At 42.5% G+C, this 19,447-nt stretch overlaps 4 protein-coding genes across 14 annotated transcripts in view; 2 read left to right on the forward strand and 2 right to left on the reverse strand.

Moving 5' to 3' along the window:
- Positions 1 to 1,091, reverse strand: part of NUDT13 (nudix hydrolase 13) — a 41,064-nt gene extending 39,973 nt beyond the window's left edge. For all 6 annotated transcript variants that reach the window (XR_003719355.2, XR_013398086.1, XR_001447144.3 and 3 more), the window contains exon 1: positions 1,025 to 1,091. The gene's annotated coding sequence lies outside the window, so the exon portion shown is untranslated. The remainder of the gene's footprint in view (positions 1 to 1,024) is intronic.
- The window catches only part of ECD (ecdysoneless cell cycle regulator), a 57,949-nt gene extending 56,447 nt beyond the window's left edge, over positions 1 to 1,502 (forward strand). For both annotated transcript variants that reach the window (XM_028853440.2, XM_015147349.3), the window contains exon 15: positions 1,061 to 1,502. In XM_028853440.2, coding sequence (XP_028709273.2) covers positions 1,061 to 1,182 — 122 coding nt within the window. In that variant the 3' untranslated portion in view covers positions 1,183 to 1,502. The remainder of the gene's footprint in view (positions 1 to 1,060) is intronic.
- Positions 1,025 to 15,528, reverse strand: LOC144331145 (uncharacterized). Its single transcript, XM_077946629.1, has 2 exons — positions 14,764 to 15,528; positions 1,025 to 1,215 (listed from the first exon to the last, which is right to left on the reverse strand). The coding sequence occupies exons 1-2, from the start codon at positions 15,161 to 15,163 to the stop codon at positions 1,184 to 1,186; spliced, it is 432 nt and encodes a 143-aa protein (XP_077802755.1). The 5' UTR covers positions 15,164 to 15,528; the 3' UTR covers positions 1,025 to 1,183.
- The window catches only part of P4HA1 (prolyl 4-hydroxylase subunit alpha 1), a 100,372-nt gene continuing 82,353 nt past the window's right edge, over positions 1,429 to 19,447 (forward strand). For 4 of the 5 annotated variants that reach the window (XM_015147400.3, XM_015147401.3, XM_028826493.2 and 1 more), the window contains exon 1: positions 14,984 to 15,080. The gene's annotated coding sequence lies outside the window, so the exon portion shown is untranslated. Of the gene's footprint in view, positions 1,685 to 14,983; positions 15,081 to 19,447 lie in introns of those variants that run through there. The other variant, XM_077946626.1, reaches the window with a different exon arrangement.

Here is a 19,447-nt window from a genome sequence, read left to right on the forward strand (position 1 = left end):
ATTCATGAGCTGATGGTCACAGAGCTATTTATGTTGTTAAAAGTACAATGTTTGATAGAGATGAAAGGTAATAGCAGTCTTACCCAGCTACTAAATGATGAGGCAAGGTGCTTTAACATTAATAGTTTCTCTGAACTCCCCATAACAAATGATTCACACATGTTTCTTATCCTGTTCATCTTTCCAGAAGAAAGATTAATTAAGCACTAGAGCGTGACAAAAAAGCTCATCTTGAATCTAGTGGTTACTTCCACCGAGAAGAGGCCAGGTTCCCTAGTATTTAAGAGAGCTCTTTTAGGCCGGGCGCGGTGGCTCACGCCTGTAATCCCAGCACTTTTGAGAGGCCGAGGCGCGCGGATCACGAAGTCAGGGGATCGAAACCATCCTGGCTAACACGATGAAAACCCATCTCCGTTAAAAACACAAAAAAATTAGCCGGGCGTGGTGGCGGGCGCCTGTAGTCCCGGCTAATCGGGAGGCTGAGGCAGGAGAATGGCGTGAACCCGGGAAGCGGAGCTTGCAGAGAGCGGAGATCGCCTCACTGCACTCCAGTCTAGGCGACAGAGTGAGACTCCGCCTCAAAAAAAAAGAGCTCTTTTTAGAGTCCATTTCTCCACGACTGTGGACCTCCATGGGATGGGGAAATATGGAGAACTGAGGAACCACGGGGAAACAACTTTGAAGGTCTCACTGACCTGCTTTATAGTTTGCTTTCTAAAGAATATTTTTTCCTCCCTTTAAAAAAAAAATAAAAATTAAGGCACAATGTGAGAAGTTAGCAAGTTGCATTTTAAAATGACTCTCCAAAAAAGTATCAGAAAATTATTAGCTGTGGTTACTGAGGTAGCTCCACACTTATGAGGCAAAACTATGGTTATATCCGTGGTTTTTGCAAAAAGGAAGAGATTAAGCTAAAATGTTAAAATGCTGTGACCACGACCTTTTTTCAAGTTCTGATCATGCCTCCCTGTGAAGTCCTTCCTGCACTTAGAAGCTGAGCAGGTTTCTGTTTCACTGTACTCACTCTGAATTCTTTTCGGGGCACCTTCCTATTCCTCAGGAATCAGCACAAAGGAGGAAACCAAATGTTCACGTTCAACGGCTTCCGTTCCCCAGAAGGACCATTGCAGCTTCTGCCACACTTCCCAGAATCCTCGTAGAGATGCACTCTGGGACTTGTAGTTCAGTTACCAGGCATGCCGCCGTGTTCTCCAACTGCAAGTTAACCATGATTGTCAAAAGCATGAACATCTAAGATCTTATTACCAAGAGAACTACTGTATCCTTGGAGAAAGTAAACTAGTATTAGATCCGTTTTTTAATTTAAAAAAGATAAAGTCATTAAGTCCACCCTCGTACACAGAAGGCATATATTATGAGGCTGGAGAGAGGATGAAGTAGGGGTGGGAATCAAATACCTTTCAATCTTAGTATATCTTAGTTCTCTCTCTGCACACTTTAGAACTAGCTCTAAAATTTCATAAAGTTCTTCCAATTTAAAAGGATGGGACTCTGTATAGGTATGTATAGATATGTTTGAATTTATGGTAGGATTCATTTCTTGATCAGAGGAAGAACATTCCATTTGACTGGAAGCAGTCTCCTAGCAGTGTGTCCGGAATTGGTTCCTTCTGGTGGGATCTTGGTCTCGCTGACTTCAAGAATGAAGCTGCAGAGCTTTGTGGTGAGTGTTACAGCTCTTAAACGTGGCACGGACCCAAAGAGTGAGCAGCAGCAAGATTTATTGTGAAGAGCAACAGAACAAAGTTTCCACAGCGTGGAAGGGGACCTGAGCAGGTTGCCACTACTGTCTGGGGTGCAGCTATTATTCCCTTATTTGTCCCTGCCCACATCCTGCTGACTGGTCCATTTTACAGAGTACTGATTGGTCCATTTTACAGAGTGCTGATTTGTGCATTTACAATCCTTTAGCTAGACACAGAGTGCTAATTGGTGCATTTTTACAGAGTGCTGATTGGTGCATTTACAATCTTTTAGCTAGACACAGTGCTGATTGGCGCATTTACAATCCTTTAGTTAGACACAGAGTGCTGATTGGTGTGTTTTTACAGAGTGCTGATTGGTGCGTTTACAATCCTCTAGCTAGACAGAAAAGTTCTTCAAGTCCCCACTCGACCCAGGAAGTCCAGCTGGCTTCACCTCTCAGCAGAACTACTTGGGTGCTGCTCTCTTCTCATTTTACTACTAAGGTTACTTGCCTATGAGAGAAAACACTGTTTTTTTTGAGACAGAGTCACTCTGTTGCTCAGGCTGGAGAGAAGTGGTGCAATGTTGGCTTACTGAAACCTCCTCCTCCAGGATTCAAGTGATTCTCCTGCCTCAGCCTCCCGAGTAGCTGGGATTATAGGTGCATGCCACCATGCCCGGCTAATTTTTGTATTTTCAGTAGAGCCAGAGTTTTGCCATGTTGGCCAGGCTGTCTCAAACTTCTGACCTCAAGTGATCCACTCGCCTCGGCCTCCCAAAGTGCTGGGATTACAGGTGTGAGCCACCGCACCTAGCCAAGAGAAGAAGTCCATTCATTCAACATGTGCTTAATGAGTACCCAATGTGCCTAGGACTGTTAGAGAGATATAGAGATATAGAGATAGGATACAGCAGGGAACAAAACATGAAAATCTCTGTCCTCGTGTAACTTACATTCTAGAAGGGGAAACAAACAAGTAAATATACAATGTGTCATGTGGCTATAAAGCTTACGAAGAAAAATAAAGCAAGGTAAGTAGAGGGATTATTTTGCTATTTTATATAGGATGGTCAGCCTCACTGTTAAGATAATATTTAAACAAAGACCCTGAAGAAGGTGATAAATAAACCAAGTTTATAGCTATGGAAAGAGATTTGTAGACAGAGCAAAAGGAGCATATGCAAAGGCACTGGGGTGGGAGTGTGCCTTGCACGTTTTAGGAAAGGTTAGGAAAGAGCATGGTGATCAAAGATGAGATCGGATTAGGCCGGGCACGGTGGCTTATGCCTGTAATCCCAGCACTTTGGGAGGCTGAGGCGGGCACATCATTTGAGGTCAGGAGTTTTAGACCAGCCTGGCCAACATGGAGAAACCCTACTAAAAATACAAAAATTAAGCCAGGTGTGGTGTCGCATACCTGTAGTCCCAGCTACCTGGGAGGCTAAGGCACAAGAATCGCTTGAACCCAAGAGACAGAGGTTGCAGTGAGCTGAGATTGCGCCACTGCACTCCAGCCTGGGTGACACAACGAGACGTTGTCTCAAAATAAATAAATAAATAAATAAATAAATAAATAAATCAATCAATCAGATTGGTTCATTATCCTTAAAGAAGACACAGAAGATTGTAGGGAAACAAGATATAAAGTCAATGGATTCTAAGGAGATGGAGAAACACACTTAAGGGGAAATTGGGGCTCTAATAATTTTAAAAGTCAAAATAACTATTTTTTGTAGTAATTGTTAAGTGCTATAATAATAAAAATAGCTCAGACTGAGCATTTGCTGTGTTCCAGGCACTATGCTAAGTGTCCCACATTTGTCATTAATCCTCACATCCTATGAAATCCGCATTAAAATTTGTACTTTAGGATGCGTGTGGTGGCACACGCCTGTAATCTCAGCACTTTGGGGTCTGAGGTGGGAAGATTGCTTGAGTTCACGAGTTCAAGAAACCAGCCTGAGCAACATGACAAAACACCATCTCTACAAAAAATACAAAAATTAGCCGGGCATGGTGGCACAATCCTGTGGTCACAGCTACCCAGGAGGCTGAGATAGGAAGATTGCTTGAGCCCAGGAGTGAGCCGAGATCATGCCGCTGCACTCCATCCAGCTTGGTGACAGAGAGACCCTGTCTAAAAAAAAAAAAAAAAAAAAAAATTGCACATTACAGATGAGAAAATACGGCTTAGAAAAATTAAGTAGGCCAGGCGCAGTAGCTCATGCCTGTAATCCCAGCACTTTGGGAGGCCAAGGCAGGTAGATCACAAGGTCAGGAGTTTGAGACCAGCCTGGCCTATATGGTGAAACCCCATCTCTACTAAAAATACAAAAATGAGCCGAGTGTGGTGGCATGCTCTTGTAGTCCCAGCTACTCGCGAGGCTGAGACAGGAGAATCACTTGAACCCAGGAGGCGGAGGTTGCAGTGAGCCAAGATTGTACCACTAGACTGCAGCCTGGGTAAAAGAGCGAAACTCCATCTAAAAAAAAAATAAAATAAATAAGTAATTTGTCCATATTTACACAGCTAATCAGTAGAAGGAATGGTATATTAACCTAAATCTGTCTTAAGAAATAATCTGTGCTTTTGACCACCATACTCTAGATCTGGATTGTATCTCTGTCTGGGTGTGAGGTAGGGAAATTGAATATAAATATTGGAAAATATTGGAATGATGGAAAAAATCCCATGTTCATAAATAGGAAGGCCTAATTTGGTTAAAATGGCATATTCCCCTAATTGATCTACAGATTCAATGCAATTTCTATTAAAACCTCATTTGGCTTCTTTTGCACAAGCAACAAAGGGAAAAATAAGACATTATCAAAATGTTAGGAACTTTTGTGCTACAAACAATACCATGAAGAATATAGAAGACAACTCATAGAATTGGGAAAAAATTATTGCAAGACATGTATCTGATAAGAGACTTGTATCTAGAATATCTAAAGAACACTTAAACAACACAGTAATAAAAGGATAAACAACCAAATTTAAAAATGAGCAAAGGATCTGAATAGATATATCTTCAAGGAAGATAAAAAATGACCCATAAGCACATGAAAAGATTTGCATGGGAAATGCAAATCAAATCATAATGAGATATCATTTTATACCCAATGGATAGCTACAATCAAAATGCAGATAATGACAAGAAGTGGTGAGGATGTGGTGGAATTGGAATCCTCATACACAGATGGTAAGACTGTAAATGGTGCTGTTGCTTTTGAAAACAGTTTGGTGGTTCCTCGTAAAGTTAAATATAGAGTTACCAAATGACCCAGCAATTTAACTGCTGGGTTTATATTCCCAAGAGAATTGAAAACAAACGTCCACACAAACTTGTAAATTAATTTTGGTGACAGCATTATTCACCATAACCAAAAAAAGTACAAATAACCCAAATAACTATCAACTGATAAATGGAGAAGGAAAAGGTGGCATATCCAACCATACAATGACATTTTTCTGGCAACAAAGAGGAATTATATATACTACAATATGGATAAAGCTTGAAAACATTATGCTAAGTGAAATAATCCAGGCACAAAAGAGTACATATTGTAATCATATGAAATGTTCATAATAGGCAAATATATAGAGACAGAAAGCACATTAGTGATCGGCTAGGAATGGGGGCAATTTATATGAAATATACCTAGGGTTGTGATTGCACTTACGTGAAATATTCAGAATAGGCAAATCTATGAGATAAAAAGTGCCTAGGGATGGGGACGAGGTAGTGTTCAAAGATAATGAGGAGTAACTGATAATGGAAACAGGATTTTGGTTTTTATGGGATTTTTTTTTTAAGACAGGATCTTGGCCGGGCGCAGTGGCTAACGCCTATAATCCCAGCACTTTGGGAGGTCAAGGCAGGTGGAATCACGAAGTCAGGAGTTCAAGACCATCTTGGTCAATATGAAGAAACCCCATCACTACTAAAAATACAAAAATTAGCTGGGTATAGTGGCGCGTGCCTGTAATCCCAGCTACTCGGGAGGCTGAGGAAGGAGAATTGCTTGAACTGGGACCCGGGAAGCAGAGGTATCAGTGAGCCAATATCGTGCCACTGCACTGCACTCCAGCCTGGGCAACAGAGTGAGACTCTGTCTCAAAAAAAAAAAAAAAAGGGTCTCGCTGTGTGGCCCAGGCTGGAGTGCAATGGCGCAATCACGGCTCACTGCGGCCTTAACCTCCCAGGCTCAAGTGATCCAGCTATACTAATTTACATTCCTACCAATGGTGTATGAGAATTCTTTCTCCGTATCTTCACCAGCATTCATTATTGACTGTCTTTTGGATAAAAGCTATTTTAACTGGGGTGAACTGATATCTTGTAGTTTTGATGTGCATTTCTCTGATGATAATGATGTTGAGCATCTTTTTATATAACTGTTGGGGCAAGGTTTATTTTTTAGTACACAGACATGAATACAGAAAGTGGAGAAGAATTGGATTTATTAATGCAACCAATCTGCCACAGTAGTTCCATTAAAAGTATTCCTTAAATTGGCCAGGCTCGGTAGCTCACGCCTGTAATCCCAGCATTCTGGGAGGCCTAGGGAGGTGGATCATTTGAGGTCAGGAGTTTGAGAGTAGCCTGGCCAACATGTTGTAACTGTCTCTACTAAAATTACAAAAATTAGCTGGGCCTGGTGGCACGTGCCTGTAATCCCAGCTACTTGGGAGGCTGAGGCAGGAAAATCGCTTGAACCTGGGAGGCAGAGGTTGTAGTGAACTGAGATGGTGCCACTGCCTGTGTGACAAAGGGAGACTCTGACTCAACAACAACAACAAAGTATTTCTTAAATTGATACAGGATATGAAGCAGTGATGTTTCACTTCTGGATTGACTTAAGAACAAACATTAACCTTAGACAAATTATAGATACCACAAGTATATCTCTCTCTCCTTTACTCTTTGCATTAAGATTAGTTATAATTATTTTTTCATTTCATTATTTTCTCAAAGTCACTGAAACAGGTCTAAAACTTACCAGCTTTGGCTCTATGATTAACAAACAACAACAAAATAAAATACTACACAATCGTATATCATACAGCATCCAATGATGATTACTCATATTAATCTGGTACTTCATACTTTTCCAAGAAATTTCAAAATAACATCAATTGACTTTTATAATGTCTTTGTGTGGATGGTGAGGCAAATATTATTATGGCCATTTGGTGAATGAAGAAATTTTTGCATAAAAGTTAAAAGAATTCACTCAGATGCTGTTAATGGTGGACTAGAATCTGGGTTCACTGATTCAACTACTGTTCCTTCCAAGTAAGAAGTTATACTTTCTACCAACTTCTGTAATTTTGTGACTGAATGAACTCTAGGTTCTAAACTCTGAGTTTTGCTTCACCAAAGAAAACTGAGATTCCTGGCATTCTTGCCTGGTTTGTTTGAGCTCTTGATAAGTTCATTTGGGTGGAAGAATGCATGGACCAGCCAAGGTCTACAAATCTTTCATATAGCCAACTCAGATTCTGTTTGTTTAGAAGCAGAAGCATTCTTCTGAAATGTAGCCTATTGTTTTGAGTAAAATATTCTTAAAATTTATAAATATTTTCTATGGTTGATAGAATAGCTGTTAGATATCCCACAATAAATTATAGAACTAGAAAATATTTACTATTCAGGGCTCAAACTATTGATATTGAAAGAATAATGTATAGTGAATATATTACTAAGGAAAGATACTAGAAAATGGAAAAGGAGAAAATGGAATCTGCTACACCTGTCATGGTATTCATAACTTTTCACAAACTAAAATTAACCAATATAATTCTAATATCTAATACAATTCCTGGCACATTGCAAGTGCTCAACAAATATTTCTTGAGTGAATGAACAATGTGATATGGAAATCTGCTTCATATGGACAAACCTGTCAGTTGGAAGATTGTGTTTCAACCCTGTGAGAGCATCTGTCATTTCAAACCCAGTAAGATTCAAAATCAAACTTTTTAGCTTCTCTACAGACTCAGCTCAATTTCCCAATTTTTATTTTAATTTTTTTTGAGACAGGATCTTGCTCTGTAGCCCAGGTTGGAGTGCAGTGGTGCAATCACAGCTAACTGCAGCCTTTACCTCCCAGCCTCAGGCAACCCTACCACCTCAACCTCCCCAGCAACTGAGACTGCAAGTGGGCGCCACCATGCCTAGATAATTTTTCTATTTTTTTTGTAGAGACAGAGTCTCGCCAAGTTGCTAAGGCTGGTCTCAAATTCCTCGGCTCAAGTGATCCTCCTACCTTGGTCTCCCAAGCCGCTGGTGTTACAGGCATGAGCCACTGTGCTCAGTCCCAGTATTCTTATTTTGGTTGTCGATACCATTATTTTGCCAGTTTTAATTACATCTGCAAAGTTCTTTTGCCATGTATGGTAACATATTCATAGGTTTTCGAAATTAGGATGTGGACATCTTTGAGGGGCCATTATTCTGCCTACCACAGTGAGCATCCCCATTGAGGCCACATGACGTAGGTGGTCTGGCTACCTCACTGCCGCCATCTCCCACAATGCCAGAGTGCCAGCTTGTTAATGACTAGAATCGTTTCCGGTTTCAGCTACATTCTAGAATCCCTTATGTCTTGATTGTCATGTTCCTATTCATAAGCAAGGAAGAAGTCTTTATCACTTCTACTCCCAAGGCCCATCCACATGTCCGCTGACATGGCATTCACAGGTAAATCCATCCTCTTACATTGAGTTTCTTCTCTGTTAAAGGTAAACAACATAAGGTTACTCCATTGCTTGAAATACTTTAATACTTTCCCATTGTACTTGTTACAGTACTTAACAGGTCGGCATGACATAGCTTTTGCATACCTCTCCAATCTCCTCTCATATGGGTTCCTTCCTTCCTTACTGCATTGCAGCCACGTTGAGTTTCTTTAGCTCCTCAAATGCACCAAGTTGTGTGTGTGTGTGTGTGTGTGTGTGTGTGTGTGTGGCTACATGGACCTCACATATAAAGATACACAGTAATATTCTCTCTCTCTAAATTCACACACTTCATCTAGCTAATTCAGTTCTCAGTTTAAATGTCATTTCTATAGTGATACTTTTCTTGTGATATCAATCTAAGCCATGTCCCTTGCATTATTCTTTCCCATAGCACCCTGATGGTTTCATTTTTTTTTTTTTTTTTTGAGACGGAGTTTCGCTCTCGTTGCCCAGGCTGGAGTGCAATGGCACGATCTCAGCTCACTGTAACCTCCGCCTCCAGGGTTCAAGTGATTCTCCTATCATATGATTAGTATGATCACACTACACTCAGCTAATTTTCTTGTTTTTTGTTTTTGTATTTTTAGTAGAGACCGGGTTTCACCGAGATTGATCTCGAACTCCTGACCTCAGGCGATCCGCCCATCTTGGCCTCCCGAAGTGCAGGGATTACAGGTGTGAGCCACTGTGCCCCACCAAACATGCTTATTGGCCATATATATACATATATATATATATATTTTTTTTTTTTTTTGAGAGGGAGTCTCATTCTGTTGTCAGGCTGGAGTGCAGTGGCATGATCTTGGCTCACTGCAACCTCTGCCTCCCGGGTTCAAGTGATTCTCCTGCCTCAGCCTCCCAAGTACCTGGGACTGCAGGCACGAGCCCACGACACCCAGCTAATTTTCGTATTTTTAGTAGACACGGGGTTTCACCATGTTGGCCAGGCTGGTCTCAATATCTTGACCTCATGATCCACCCGCCTTGGCCTCCCAAAGTGCTGGGATTACGGTCGTGAGCCACCATGCCAAGCCTTTTTTTTTTTTTTTTTAAAGATGGAATCTCACTGTGTTACCCAGGCTGGAGGGCAGCTGCATGATCTCAGCTCACTGCAACCTCCACCTCCCGGTTTCAAGTGGTTCTTACACCTCAGCCTCCCAAGTAGCTGGAACTACAGACATGCGCAACCATGTCCATCTAATTTTTCTTTGTGTATATGTATATATTTATTTATTTATTTATTTATTTTTTTTTTTTTTTTGAGACGGAGTCTTGCTCTGCCGCCCAGGCTGGGGTGCAGTGGCCGGATTTCAGCTCACTGCAAGCTCCGCCTCCCAGGTTTACGCCATTCTCCTGCCTCAGCCTCCCGAGTAGCTGGGACTACAGGCGCCCGCCACCTCACCCGGCTACTTTTTTTTTGTATTTTTTAGTAGAGACGGGGTTTCACCGTGTTAGCCAGGATGGTCTCGATCTCCTGACCTCGTGATCTGCCCGTCTCGGCCTCCCAAAGTGCTGGGATTACAGGCTTGAGCCACCGCGCCCGGCCCTATTTATTTATTTATTTAATAGAGACAGGGGTTTCGCCATTTGGCCAGGCTGGTCTCGAACTCCTGACCTCAGGTGATCCACCCACCTTGGCCTCCCAAAGTACTGGGATTATAGGTATGAGCCACGCCTGGTTTCCTTATTATTTTCACTTGTCAAATGTGTATGTATGTATATTTGTGTGTGTGCGTTTTTTAATGTTGTACATACATACATACATACATTTTTTTTTCTTTTTTGCTCTGTTGCCCAGGTTGGAGTGCAGTGGTGTGATCTCAGCTTACTGCAACCTCTGCCTCCCAGGTTCAAGCAATTCCCCCCTCTCAGCCTCTGGAGTAGCTGGGATTACAGGTGCACACCACCATGCCTGGCTAATTTTTGTATTTTTAGTAAAGGTGGGGTTTCACCATATTAGTCAGGCTGGTCTCAAACTCCTGACCTCAGGTGATCCACCTGCCTCAGCCTCCGAAAGTGCTTGGATTACAGGCGTAAGCCACCGTGCCCAGCTGAAACATACATTTTTATGTTGTAAGTTTCCTTCAAAGGACTCCAAATTCTACAACAGCAGGAATGATGTACCCAGCACTTAGCATAGTCTGGCTTATATGGGCAGGCAATTATTTATGGATGAGTGAATTTCTGTTGCCACAGTACAGGTTTTAATTCTTTTCAACAAAGATTATAAGCTCCTTAAAAGTGGAGATTGTCTAATTAAAGTTTGATCTTCCACAGCTCAGTAGGTAGTGCCTTTGACACAGAAGGTAGGTGTTCTATAAATTTTTTTTTTTTTTTTTTTGAGACAGAGTCTCGCTCTGTCGCCCAGGCTGGAGTGCAGTGGCGCGATCTCGGCTCACTGCAAGCTTCGCCTCCCGGGTTCACGCCATTCTCCTGCCTCAGCCTCTTGAGTAGCTGAGACTACAGGCGCCCGCCACCGCGCCCGGCTAATTTTTTGTATTTTTAGTAGAGACAGGGTTTCACTGTGTTAGCCAGGATGGTCTCGATCTCCTGACCTTGTGATCCGCCCACCTCGGCCTCCCAAAGTGCTGGGATTACAGGCGTGAGCCACCGCGCCCGGCTCTATAAATATTTATTCTATGAATCTTGGATTACTAACCCAGACTCTCTTTCTCTTCTAATTCACATAGCATATGTGATTGATTAAAGTTCACAACTCATTCTTGGTAATGTCATATACATTATTAGGCTTGTTGTCCAGTTTGGAAAAATCTCCAATAAGCTATTTATTTATTTAGACACAGGGTCTCTTTCTTTTGCCCAGGCTGGAGTGCAGTAGTGAGACCACAGCTTGCTGCATCCTATATCCTGATCATCTAGCCTCAGCCTCCTGAATAGCTGGGACTACAGACACGTATCACCCAATTGATTAAAAAAACTTTCTTTGTAGAGACAAGGTCTCACCATCTTGCCCTGGCTGGTCTCAAACTTCTGGCCTTAATGGATTCTCCCACCTGGGCCTCCCAAAGTTCTGGAATTACCTGGGAGAGCCACCACATCCGCTTCCAATAGATTATTTTATATATGACTTAAAGAGTTCAGGACCCATCAGATTTCTTTAAACTATAGTTTGTTGTGGATGTCCTCATCAAGTTCTGAGAAAAAAATATAAATTTCTTTTTTGGGCAGGGCCCCACAGCTCACGCCTGTTATTTCAGCACTTTAGGAGGCCTAGGCGGGAGGATTGCTTGAACCCAGGAGTTCAAAGACCATCCTGGACACATGGTGAGACCCTGTCTCTGCAAACAAAACAAAACCCCACAGAAAACCCAGACGTGGTCGTGCATGCCTGTAGTCCTAGCTACTTGGGAGGTGGGAGGATTGCTGGAGCCCAGTAGTTGGAGGTTACAGTGAGCTATGATCATGCAACTCCACTCCAGCCTGGGTGACAGAGTGAAACCCTGTCTCTTAAAAAAAAAAAAAAAAAAAACTTTTTTGGCTAGGTGTTGATAAATGCTAAATCTTTACAATTCTATACATCCAATAATTGGAATAATTTCCCACAGATTAGCTTCAGGTTCCCAAAATTTCAGCCCTGCTTCTCTTCTACTATCCACATAGCTTTTGATGCTAGAACATTGGACACATTAAAATAACTTTAAGAGTTCTGGCCCTGCACCTTTGTTTTATAATGCTGGGTGGATCAGCACAATGGGCAATTGGAGTATTCTTAGAAGCCACTGGGACAGCTGGCAATATCTTAACTACACATGGAAGTGACTGTGGGTTATAAAAATATATCCCAGTAAATTCGAACCAAATGTATTCCTAACTCAACTTCCCTTTAGCTAAATTTCAAAAATGTTTGCTTGCCACTCCAACACTAGACAAAGAGAAACATGGTGGAGGAAAGTCACTAAGGACTAAAGATTGTGGTTTAAAATACATTACTTTTACAAATTTTACAAAAGCATAGGACAGTGTAAACATATTACTAGGGACCCTTCCAGGGACTTGGAAAGGGCTAGTGCAAATGACGGCCCCTAAAGTTGAAGCCTCCTTAGCTTCACAGTAAATCTGCTGCAGAGTCTACGGCCATTTTAATTACTGAGTAAACTGTCAACTTTCAGAGTCAGCTCCATGTAGAGCCAGTGAATATGTTCATTACAGCTCCATTTGAGGCAGGTTTTTTTTTTGTTTTTTTTTTTTGAGATGGAGTCTGACTCTGTCCCCAGGCTGGAGTGCAATGGTGCAATCTGAGCTCACTGCAACCTCTGCCTCCTGGGTCCAAATGATTCTCCTGCCTCAGCCTCCTGAGTAGCTGGAATTACAGGTGTGTGCCACCACGCCCAGCTAATTTTTGTATTTTTTTTTTTTTTTTGAGACGGAGTCTCGCTCTGTCGCCCAGGCTGGAGTGCAGTGGCTGGATCTCAGCTCACTGCAAGCTCCACCTCCCGGGTTCACGCCATTCTCCTGCCTCAGCCTCCCGAGTAGCTGGGACTACAGGTGCCCGCCACCTCGCCCGGCTAGTTTTTTGTATTTTTTTAGTAGAGACGGGGTTTCACCGTGTTAGCCAGGATGGTCTTGATCTCCTGACCTCGTGATCCGCCCGTCTCGGCCTCCCAAAGTGCTGGGATTACAGGCTCGAGCCACCGCGCCCAGCCTAATTTTTGTATTTTTAGTAGAGACGGGGTTTCACCATGTTGGCCAGGATGGTCTCAATCTCTTGACCTTGTGATCCGTCTGCCTCGGCCTCCCAAAGTGCAGCGATTACAGGCGTGAGCCACCACGTGCCCTGCCTCTTTGGTCTCATAATTACTCTACACTCCTAAAAAGTATTGAGGACTCCAAAAAGCTTTTATGTGGATCACGTTTATCAACATTTACTATATTAGGAATTAAAACAAACGTAAAATATTCATTTAAAACAACAATAAACCTGATATATGTTAACATAAAATAAATAACTTTTTTTTTGAGACAGGGTCTGGCCATGTTGCCCAGGCTGATTTTGAACTCCTGGGCTCAGGTATCTTCCCGCCTCGGCCTCCCAAAGTGCTGGGATTACAGGTGTGAGCTACTTCACTTGGCCTAATAACATATTTTTAATGAAAAATAACTATTTTCCAAAGCAAAAGAATTTAGTGAGAAGAATGGCATTATTTTACATTTCTGCAAATCTCCTCAGTGGGCTAATAGAAGATTCTCATATCCACGTCTGCGTTCAATCTGTTGCAATATCACAGACATGTAGTCTCTGGAAGACCTCACTGTATTGTTACTAGAGTGAAAAAGGCAAATGAAGTCTTAGTATGAAAATAATTTTGACCTTATGGATTCCCTGACTATACTTTCAGAAGTAATGATTCAGATATAATGATTTAGACATCATTATATCTACTTTTTAGTTGCCTCGTGCTCCCGAAGTACCCTCTCTCTCTTTCTGTAGCTACGTAATCAACCTCACCTCCTGCATTTAAGAGTCAAATGTTAATTATTGCTATACTTTTTAGCATACATGGAAAACTTTAGAAACCACAATTCTTAATGAATAACAAGTCTTAGCAACTCATTTTTCTGTTTCACTGACAAGGGAAAAATTATCTCCTTCATTGTATTCTCCCTCATAGTACAGGGAGATATAAAGAAACCCTTGGTTTGGGGTTACTTTATAACTAAGGCAAATGTTAGACTAAGATCAAACGCAACATTGGGTGCCTTATATAAATTAATGTTACTGGAGAATCTAATATTTACCAAGTCATTTCTGTGTGTGAGGCACGTACCTCATTTTATTCTCACAAGAAGCTTACGAGATGGATAGTATCGTCATTCCTATTTTACAGATGAGTAAACGGATACGGAGACGTTGTTAACGCCTAGTGTTACACACAGGACTGAGGCAGGATTTGAATTCAGATAACCTGACCCTGGAGCTCTCAGTCTATTATCTACTGATAAGGTATAAAGGTAGGAGATAGAGCAAGGTTAGTATAAAATGAGTGCTGAGATGTGAGAGGGAGTTTAGCAAAGCAAAAAGCCTTTAGGGACAAGACAGCTGAGCTACCAAGACAGAATCTCTATTATTTTCCACCCTATAAAAATTCTTCTTTAGTTTCTACACTCCCACGTTCCTCTTCTCAATTTTAAGATACTTTATGGCTGGTGGCCTCGTCGCTTAGGCCTGACGCGGACCCTGAAATCAAAGAGGCAAACTGAACAGGAGCGGGGAAACCCCGTGGTAACTACGGTAACGCTGGCGGGGCGAGAACCCTGCGCAGGCGCGTTACATCCCAGGCCCGCTTACCCACACCACGGCGGCCGGTCCCACCCACTCCTCTCAGCCTCAGACTCCACGGGCCGGCCACGGGTGGGGGCAGCAGGGAGGCCCGAGCTTGGCGCCTGCGCAGTCGCCGGAGCGCCGGTGTGATCGAGCTCACGTAGCGAGGGCTGCAGTCGCCTCCTCCCTGGCGCTGCCGTCGCGGCCTAGAGGTTATAAAAGGGCTAACGGGCTCCCTCTGCTGCCCAGTTGCGCCGCCAGCGGGCTGAGGGCAGGAAGTAGCCGCTCCGAGTGGAGGCAACAGGGGACTGAAGAGCGCGCCGCCCTCCTGTCCCACTTTCCAGGTGAGACGCTCCCTCGACCCGGGAGACTGAGGCTGAGGCCACTGGGCAGCCGTGGACCTTTTTGGACAGCTGCGGCGATCCATTCCTCCCAGCTGTGGTGGGACTTCTGGGCCGGGGGTTCCTCAGGTTACCACAGCAGCCTCGGTACCTTCCCCTCGGGAGACTCGGCCCCTCTCCCTGCGCCACGCGACTCCCGGCGACCTTGCTCCTTCGTGCCCCCCTTTCCACCTCCGTCCTCAGTGCGCCTCGGACCGCTTGGGCTGCTGCAGCCTCAGTCCCCGCCCCAGGGACCAGGACTTTCTTGAATTTTCCTTCCCGGGGAGGAATCACCCTGTTGATTTTTTTTTTTTTCCAAGTTTCCCTGCACCTGGTCCTCCCTAACGAGGCTAAGGGGAATGCGAGCGCGGGGCGTGGGTTTTTGACCGCCACAGCCGCAGATGGTTCGCAAGTGGCGGTGGAGAGCGGATTTTAAGGCTTGGAGCTGAATCCGAAACGCGCCAGGCATTTTTGCCCTATCGAAAGTCGCCGGGAGCTGGGGGGACCTCCCCAGAAAGTTCCGGCTGAACTCATCTGTTGCGCGCAGCGGTGCAGTATTAGCAGCCAGACGTAGCCCGGGGCGCCGAGTTTTGTGCTCCTAGCACCGAGGAAGTAGGCTCTCGGGTCACCTCGTCGTCAGGGAAGCTTCCTTCCCTCTTCTTCCCCACAACTTTTTAAAAAAAGAGATAAGAGCTCTTCTCTCAGTCTCTGTCTCTGTGTCTCTCTGGCTCTGTCTCCCGAGAATTTGCAGCTTTTAAAAGTCCACATCAGTCCAACAAATTACATGGTTGTGTGAGGATTTTGAGTTGGATTACATGGCTGGCCCCCGGATGTATGTTTCAATGGGGAGGAAGGATGGTATGATAACTATGAGTCTCTTTCTCCTAAATAATCTAATCTGTTGAATACAAATTCAATGTTTAGATGCTAACATCTTATGCGTTCCGGATTGAGTGAAGACTCTTGGAATTTTGCACTGTTTTCTTTAAAAAAAGGGTTAAAGAAGCAGCTAGATGCTCTTGTAGGAATTGATCTAAAAGGCCAAAGAGACTTGCCAATTTCCACTTAACTGTTTCTGGTTTCTCCGAGAGCGGTGGTTCTTGGACTTTCCCTTGGAATGCACTCGGAGGGGATGAAATAGCCACTACGTGAAGTGGGGGAGGGGCAAAGACGTGGCAGCAGTGTTCTTTCATCAATTTTTTACTCTCCTTTTTTTAAAGTTCTGGTTAGAAACGTATTTCCCCTTTTAGGTTTAGACATAGCTTATGAATGAGGCTTGTCTTTTCCTAAAATAATCAGATGAAAAATTCAGTCTGCAAAGCAGGAACATTGGAAGTTAATTTAAACATTTAAAGGGATTTTTAAAATCAAGTTTCTATGGAGAAAATGGGTATCCTAAGAGGATGTATTCAAGAAGCTGAACGTGAACAACCTCAACTATATTTTGTTTTGATTTGAAATGTGAATACACACCCCGTGATTTTTTTTTTAATCTTGTGAGCGTAATTTAAGAATCTGAAACGTGAACTTCAAATTTTGCCTTTTTCTTTATGTGGGAAACAGAGATTTTATCACTTACCTTTAATAAAAGTCATAGTCAGTTTTGGTTTTGAGACGTTGTGCCTTAAGTCCTGCCATTGTTTTTGATAGCTGATGGCAAATGCCTCTTAGATTTACATAGACTAACTAGGAAAAGGATCATTTCTCTTTTAAATGGGTAGTGCTGTTTTTATTGACATTTTGAAATGAGTTTCATTTTGAAGTACTGAAAACCAGGACTTTGGTAGAAGGATAATTACATTGACCATTTTGTGTTTTGGTAACTTAGATGGTAAAACAGATGAAAAATGTGTACAACTTTTAATTATGCCAAAAAAAATTAGTGCAAAAGACAATTAAAAAAAAAAGTTTTATATTGCCTGTGTGGTCTGGGTTGTTGGGGATGAATCTTGGCTTTTCGGCAAGCAGTCGTTAACTTTTTCTATTACTGCAGAGGAAGTTGTATACTGAAAAGCAGTATTTTTCAGTAGGGCAATTAAGTTCAGACGGCATTTATTCCAGGGATGCAGCAAGAGCTGGGACAGCCATAAAGCTTGTGAGCCTGCCTTTCTGTGGAAGGAATGCTTTATTTTACTTAGTAACCAGTTATCAACTAGGATATAATTATTGCTCTTTGATTGACCTGTGAGATATATAATAGTGGTTCTCAAACTATTTTAAGGTCATGAAATCCTTTTAGAATCTGATGGAATCTGTGGTCCTAGGTCAGATAATGCAAATACACCCTTCATGGAATGTTATATGTCACTTCCTGCTCCCCCACTCAAGTCCATCCATGAACTCTCTTACAAGAACCCCTAAAAAGTAAGAGATGTGAAGCTACTCTTTAAGGGTATCTAGGTGTCTTGAGGCAGTATTGAATATTTCTGAAAATTGATTTGGGTGGGTAAGTCTGACTGGACTTGTATATGTGGGTGACCCTAATACATTTTTGCCAAAAGGGTTTTAGCAAAAGTTAATAGGTTGTTAGAATTGTTAAACTGCTAAATTGTGTAGTCTGTGAAAGTATATCATCACATTGTATGCTCCCTCCTATATATGGTAACTTATCTTTGGTTTTCCATTCTGAAAGTGGAACAGGCTTGGAAGTAAACAAAAATAAATTGCACAGGCTCTTGGCATTAAGCTTTATTGCTTTTCTTGCAGTGAGATCTTGAATCTTGTAATTAAACCATAATGTGTTGTGTGTGTATAAATATATGAATATATATAAAAAAATCCAAATAAAATGAGTATATGTGTGTGTGCATATATATATATATATATATATATATTTTTTTTTTTTTTTTTTGTTTTGAGACGGAGTCTCGCTCTGTCACCCAGGCTGGAGTGCAGTGGCGCAATCTCGGCCCACTGCAAGCTCTGCCTCCTGGGTTCACGCCATTCTCCTAAGCCTCCCGAGTAGCTGGGACTAGAGTTGCCCGCCACCACGCCCAGCTAATTTTTTGTATTTTTAGTAGAGATGGGGTTTCACTGTGTTAGCCAGGATGGTATCAATCTCTTGACCTTGTGATCCGCCCGCCTCGGCCTCCCAAAGTGCTGGGATTACAGGTGTGATCACGCCACCGTGCCTGGCCAAAGCTTTGTGTTTCTATTCAACAAAATTTATTTGTATTTATGAAGCTGCCCTGTCATTAGTTTTTCTCTAGCTGAATAAGTATTGTACCTAAACAAAAGCTTCGGCAATTCAAAAGGACTCTCATTTAGGTTACTTCAGCAGTTTTTAAACTCTGTGTGATGAAAAACATTCTTTTTCCTTGTCTTCCTTTGGATGATCAGTATGACTGTTAGTATATTTGGTTTGATATTTGCTAAAAATACATTATAGAGATTCAGACTTCTTACCTAGTTGTCATTAGTGAATGGGGACTATATTGGGACTTCCTCTTCCTCATGTTTAGTGTTTCATAAAAATGTGTCCATATTTTGTTTATTCATTTCTTTCTTAAATAGTAATATTATGTGGAATTAGTACACTCAACCTTTCTTTTTTTTTTTTTTTTTTTTTTAAAGAGAGAGGATCTTGCTCTGTTGCCCAGGATGGAGTGCAGTGGCGTGATCATAGCTCACTGCAGCCTTGAACTCCTGGGCTCAAGCAATCCTTCTTCTGCCTCAGCCTCCGGGTGTAGCTCGGGGTACAGGTGCACACCACCATGCCTAGCTAATTTTTTAATTTTTTGTAGAGATGGGATCTTGCTCTGTTGACCAGGCTAGTCTTGAACTCCTGGCCTCAAGTGATTCTCCCATCTGCCCCACAAAGTGTTGGGATTATAGGCGTGAGCCACCATGCCTGGTCATCCTTACTCTCTTGTTGGACACTTGAGCTGTTTCTCCATTATAAGTAGTGCAAAGAGAGGACTGTAATTTAGTGGTTTATTTTATCAACCTGTATAACTACAGTAAACTTGAACCAATTTTTTAATTTTTAAATTTATATTTAAATTTTTTTTTAGAGACAGGGTCTTACTATGTTGCTCAGGCATGGTGGCTAATGCCTGTAATCCCAGCACTTTGGAAGGCTGAGGCAGGAGGATCACTTGAGGCCAGGAGTTCAAGACCAGCCTGGTCAGCATAGTGAGACCCCATCTGTCTACAAAAATAATTTTTTTTAATTAATGGGGCATGAGGTTGCAGACATCTGTAGTGTAACTACTTGGGAGACTGAGGTGGGAGGATCGCATGAGCCCAAGAGTTGGAAGCTGCAGTGAGCTATGATAGCACCATTGCACTCTAGCCTGGTAATGGCGCAAGACCCTGTCTCTTTAAAAAAA

This window comes from Macaca mulatta, chromosome 9 (genome assembly GCF_049350105.2).
Source record: "Macaca mulatta isolate MMU2019108-1 chromosome 9, T2T-MMU8v2.0, whole genome shotgun sequence".
Lineage (NCBI taxonomy): Eukaryota > Metazoa > Chordata > Mammalia > Primates > Cercopithecidae > Macaca > Macaca mulatta.

What these genes read in the sequence shown, in the direction of transcription:
- LOC144331145 (XM_077946629.1), bottom strand. Translation starts at nt 15,163, where the DNA reads ATGGATCGCCGCAGCTGTCCAAAAAGGTCCACGGCTGCCCAGTGGCCT. An exon ending in GACCGGCCGCCGTGGTGTGG is followed by an intron (nt 1,216 to 14,763) that starts GTAAGCGGGCCT and finishes GTTAACTTGCAG; the next exon opens with TTGGAGAACACGGCGGCATG.